Raw genomic sequence first — 4,542 nt, 5'->3', positions numbered from 1 at the left:
TCACATATAGATCTATGTCTTAAGAACACCACCCTCACATATAGATCTTTGTCTTAAGAACACAACCCTCACATATAGATCTATGTCTTAAGAACACATATAGATCTATGTCTTAAGAACACCACCCTCACATATAGATGTATGTCTTAAGAACACCACCCTCACATATAGATCTTTGTCTTAAGACCACCACCCTCACATATAGATGTATGTTTTAAGAACACCACCCTCACATATAGATCTATGTCTTAAGAACACCACCCTCACATATAGATCTATGTCTTAAGAACACCACCCTCACATATAAATCTATGTCTTAAGAACACCACCCTCACATATAAATCTATGTCTTAAGAACACCACCCTCACATATAAATCTATGTCTTAAGAACACCACCCTCACATATAAATCTATGTCTTAAGAACACCACCCTCACATATAGATCTGTCTTAAGAACACCACCCTCACATATAAATCTATGTCTTAAGAACACCTCCCTCACATATAAATCTATGTCTTAAGAACACCACCCTCACATATAAATCTATGTCTTAAGAACACCACCCTCACATATAAATCTATGTCTTAAGAACACCACCCTCACATATAGATCTGTCTTAAGAACACCAACTTTACATATGCTGTCAGTAGTAAATTTTGGTGTAGACAACATAAAACAAATCCTACACCTTGCAGTGCATGATGAGAAAAACAAACATCTGACCTTGTGTTTGAGGTGTTTTCTAGGATGTTTTAAATTACTTTTTCTTAGTATCAATTGATTAACTAAATGTCATACTATTAAAATGAATAATTCACTAGATTTCAGGACCAGAAGTATTTAAAATATTCACATTTTAAAAAAATTATTGAAAGAGGGAAAGGCCTCCTTTTCCTATCTCATCTTTTTTATGGATTTTTACTAAGTTTATTTCAATTTTTGTGATGCCCTAAACCATGATAATCATTCCTGGTTATTTTTTGTTAGGTGAGAAATTGTTTGTGATGATGGATTCAAGACAGAGTGAAGGTGTAATATACTACAGTCCTGGGAACATGATGACGGATTCAAGACAGAGTGAAGGTGTAATATACTAGTGTCCCAGGAACATGATGACGGATTCAAGACAGAGTGAAGGTGTAATATACTAGTGTCCCAGGAACATGATGATGGATTCAAGACCAGTGTCCCAGGAACATGATGATGGATTCAAGACAGAGTGAAGGTGTAATATACTAGTGTCCCAGGAACATGATGATGGATTCAAGATAGAGTGAAGGTGTAATATACTAGTGTCCCAGGAACATGATGATGGATTCAAGATAGAGTGAAGGTGTAATATACTAGTGTCCCAGGAACATGATGATGGATTCAAGATAGAGTGAAGGTGTAATATACTAGTGTCCCAGGAACATGATGATGGATTCAAGATAGAGTGAAGGTGTAATATACTAGTGTCCCAGGAACATGATGATGGATTCAAGACAGAGTGAAGATGTAATATACTAGAGTCCCAGGAACATGATTAATGAACACATGATACCTTTAGTTGCTCCAATAAATACTCTGTTTACTTTTTATCATTTTCAAATTAGAATTTGTTGAAATTTGTTTAAAAGGAATAAAATTACTAACTTTTGTGGACTTGCACTAGAGCAAGAAAGCTAAAGATATATTCTAAAGAAAAAATACAATTAGCTTAATATTGGACTCAAAGTGAGTAAAATTGCTAATGCATAAATTGTGTTAAGATTACCAACTTTGTGCTTCTGTAATTCTATAACTGTGTCATTTTGTTTTTTTTTTTTGGTGTCATTACATTAAGAAAAAGATTCTCTACTATTTCTGAAGAAAACATTTTTCATGGAAAAATTCTTACACTGTAAGAGCTTTTAATTTTGTGGTGCTGATAGTGAAAGTGTTAAGTTATTGTTCACTATGTCTAAAATACTTGAAAAAGAAAGTGTTCCAGCAACACACATTACAGTTGATGCAGAAGACAAACTACATCAATATTCACATTCTTCACAAAAATCTCAGTGTGAATCATTGATAACAGTTAATGAAGACAAAAAAACTGTTTCGTGTTTATTGTGTTTAAAAGAATTTTCTAAAAAACAATATTTAATGAAACACATGAGAATTCATACTGGAGAGAAACCACATCAATGTTCAGAATGTCTGAAAGAGTTTACCAGTAAATCTAATTTAGTACATCACATGAGAATTCATACTGGAGAGAAACCACATCAATGTTCAGAGTGTCTTAAAACATTTTCATTTCATTCTGTTTTAGTAGAACACATGAAAAGTCATACTGGGGAGAAACCATATCAATGTTCACAGTGCCTAAAAGAGTTTTCATATAAATCTAATTTAGTACGACACATGAGAATTCATACTGGAGAGAAACCATATCAATGTTCAGAGTGTTTAAAAGAATTTTCAAATAAAATTGGTTTAGTTCAGCACATGAGAAGTCATACTAGAGAGAAACCACATCAGTGTTCAGAGTGTCTAAAAGAATTTTCAGATAAATCCACTTTAGTAAGACACATGAGAATTCATACCGGAGAGAAACCATATCAATGTTCAGAGTGTTTAAAAGTGTTTTCACGAAAACCTCATTTAGTAGAACACGCAAGAATTCATACTGGAGAGAAACCATATCAATGTTCAGAATGTCTAAAGGGGTTTATAGGTAAATGTAGTTTAGTCAAACACATGAGAATTCATACTGGAGAGAAACCATATCAATGTTCAGAGTGTTTAAAAAAGTTTTCAGAAAAATCTAGTTTAGTGAAGCACCTCAGACTTCATACTCTTTAGAAATTATGTGAGTGTTCAATAGCTAAAAGTTTTCTCTCAAAAACCAAACTCATTTATTTATTTTTTTATTTATTTATTTTATGTCTTTGCAAACAGTACATTGAGATTTTGGATTTACATTTATTTATTTTATGTCTTTGCAAACAGTACATTGAGATTTTGGATTCACAATAGTGGGTTGCAATGCAAATATAGCCTCTATTATGCCTAGGCATTATGGGCCAACTTAACATTATTGGCTTACAGGCTACTTAGCACTAAGGATTATATCATAGTTGTACAGTAGGATAGTAATTATTTCATAGTTGTACAGTAAATTATTAATTATAAATGAATCAAAATTTGTATAAGACAAAAGATATATTCAAATATTCGAGAATGCTTTTTGTGAAAACAATGATTCAGTTATATTCCTGTCAACAATGGATAAAAGGTTCAAAGGGATTGTTGAAGTTATGATTTGGGAGTACATAAGTGAGTATGTGTGTACTGAGTATTTAGCATTTAGTCTAGGGTGATTAACCCTTTCAGGGTCCAGAGGCCAAATTTCAAAGTGTGCACCAGTGTCCAAGAATTTTTCAAAAAATAATTTTGTTATTTTTTTCTTATGAAATGGTAGAGAATTTTTTTCTGAAGGTAATAAAACAAAAAGTATGAAATTTGATGGAAAAATTTACGAAATTATGATCTCGCAGATTTTGATGTGTCAGCGATATTTACGCATCGGCGATATTGCCAACTTTGACTCCCATTTTAGGCCAATTACATTTTTCCACTCGACGAAATTCTTAGCTATTTCACTAGTATTACTTCTATTATATCAATTAAGCACAAGAATTCACCAACTCAACTGTTTCAACTACAAAATAAAGTGATGGGAAGTTAGTAATTTGGCCACTTTAATGCAGAGTTCAAAATACTCCAATTTCAAAATAGGGTCCAGAATAAACAATGTAGGAATTCCTGGCACTAAACTAACATTTCCCTTGTTCATTAGTTATGTTTTCAGGCTTTACTAATGAATTCCATTTTTATTTTTTATTCATGTAATGAATTTTTATTCAAACCAAAAAATAGAAGATTTGCTGTTATGCAATATTGTAATAATTGTATAAATAATATCACCACATTTGTGAACATATATTAGACCCACCAGCAGGCGTGTATTAGACGTGAGAGGTCATTTGTTTACTCTTGAACATCGGCAAAAATTAAACTTTTCCACTACTTTGAGCTCAATTTCAAGCCATTTTCAGTACTAAAACCAATCAAAATCATCTCTATTTTTTGTAATATATGTATCTTCCATTCTATCAAATGGGACCAAGAAATCACAAATACAGCTATAAAAAACATACGAAAAAATACTGCAAAGTCTGTTTTAATCGAAAATTATGGTCTCAGTTTTTTTCTCTCATGCACTGTGTGCTGCAGGATTTGTTTTATGTGGTGCACACATACCACATAGATGTATTCTCTCATATCTAGGCCAAAATTTACTGCTCAGAGCTTATCAGAGTGAGCTGAGCTCATGACGTAGATCTACGGTTTGGACCCTCAACATAAAGCTGTAGATCTATGACACGGACCCTCAAAGGGTTAAGTGGCTTTTGAGAAGAGTCTTAAATTGATTTTAATACTGGGTTACTTTAATATCTTCTAGTAATGAATTCCATATTTTGGGGCCCTTTATGTGCATAGAGTTTTTACA

General features: G+C 32.6%; 1 protein-coding gene across 1 annotated transcript; it reads left to right on the top strand.

Annotated features, from left to right (window-relative positions):
* Window positions 1–237: 237 nt before the first annotated feature.
* Window positions 238–2,944, top strand: LOC138851407 (zinc finger protein 501-like). The gene is made up of 2 exons (XM_070080492.1): window positions 238–1,139; window positions 1,228–2,944. The coding sequence occupies exon 2, from the start codon at window positions 1,941–1,943 to the stop codon at window positions 2,829–2,831; it is 891 nt and encodes a 296-aa protein (XP_069936593.1). The 5' UTR covers window positions 238–1,139; window positions 1,228–1,940; the 3' UTR covers window positions 2,832–2,944.
* Window positions 2,945–4,542: the final 1,598 nt, after the last annotated feature.

This window comes from Cherax quadricarinatus, unplaced genomic scaffold, assembly GCF_038502225.1.
Source record: "Cherax quadricarinatus isolate ZL_2023a unplaced genomic scaffold, ASM3850222v1 Contig523, whole genome shotgun sequence".
Taxonomy (NCBI): Eukaryota; Metazoa; Arthropoda; class Malacostraca; order Decapoda; family Parastacidae; genus Cherax; species Cherax quadricarinatus.
This window is presented reverse-complemented; position numbering and strand designations above follow the sequence as displayed.

Bases quoted from the DNA above. Each gene is read 5' to 3' on its own strand.
- LOC138851407 (XM_070080492.1), top strand. From the start codon at position 1,941: ATGTCTAAAATACTTGAAAAAGAAAGTGTTCCAGCAACACACATTACA.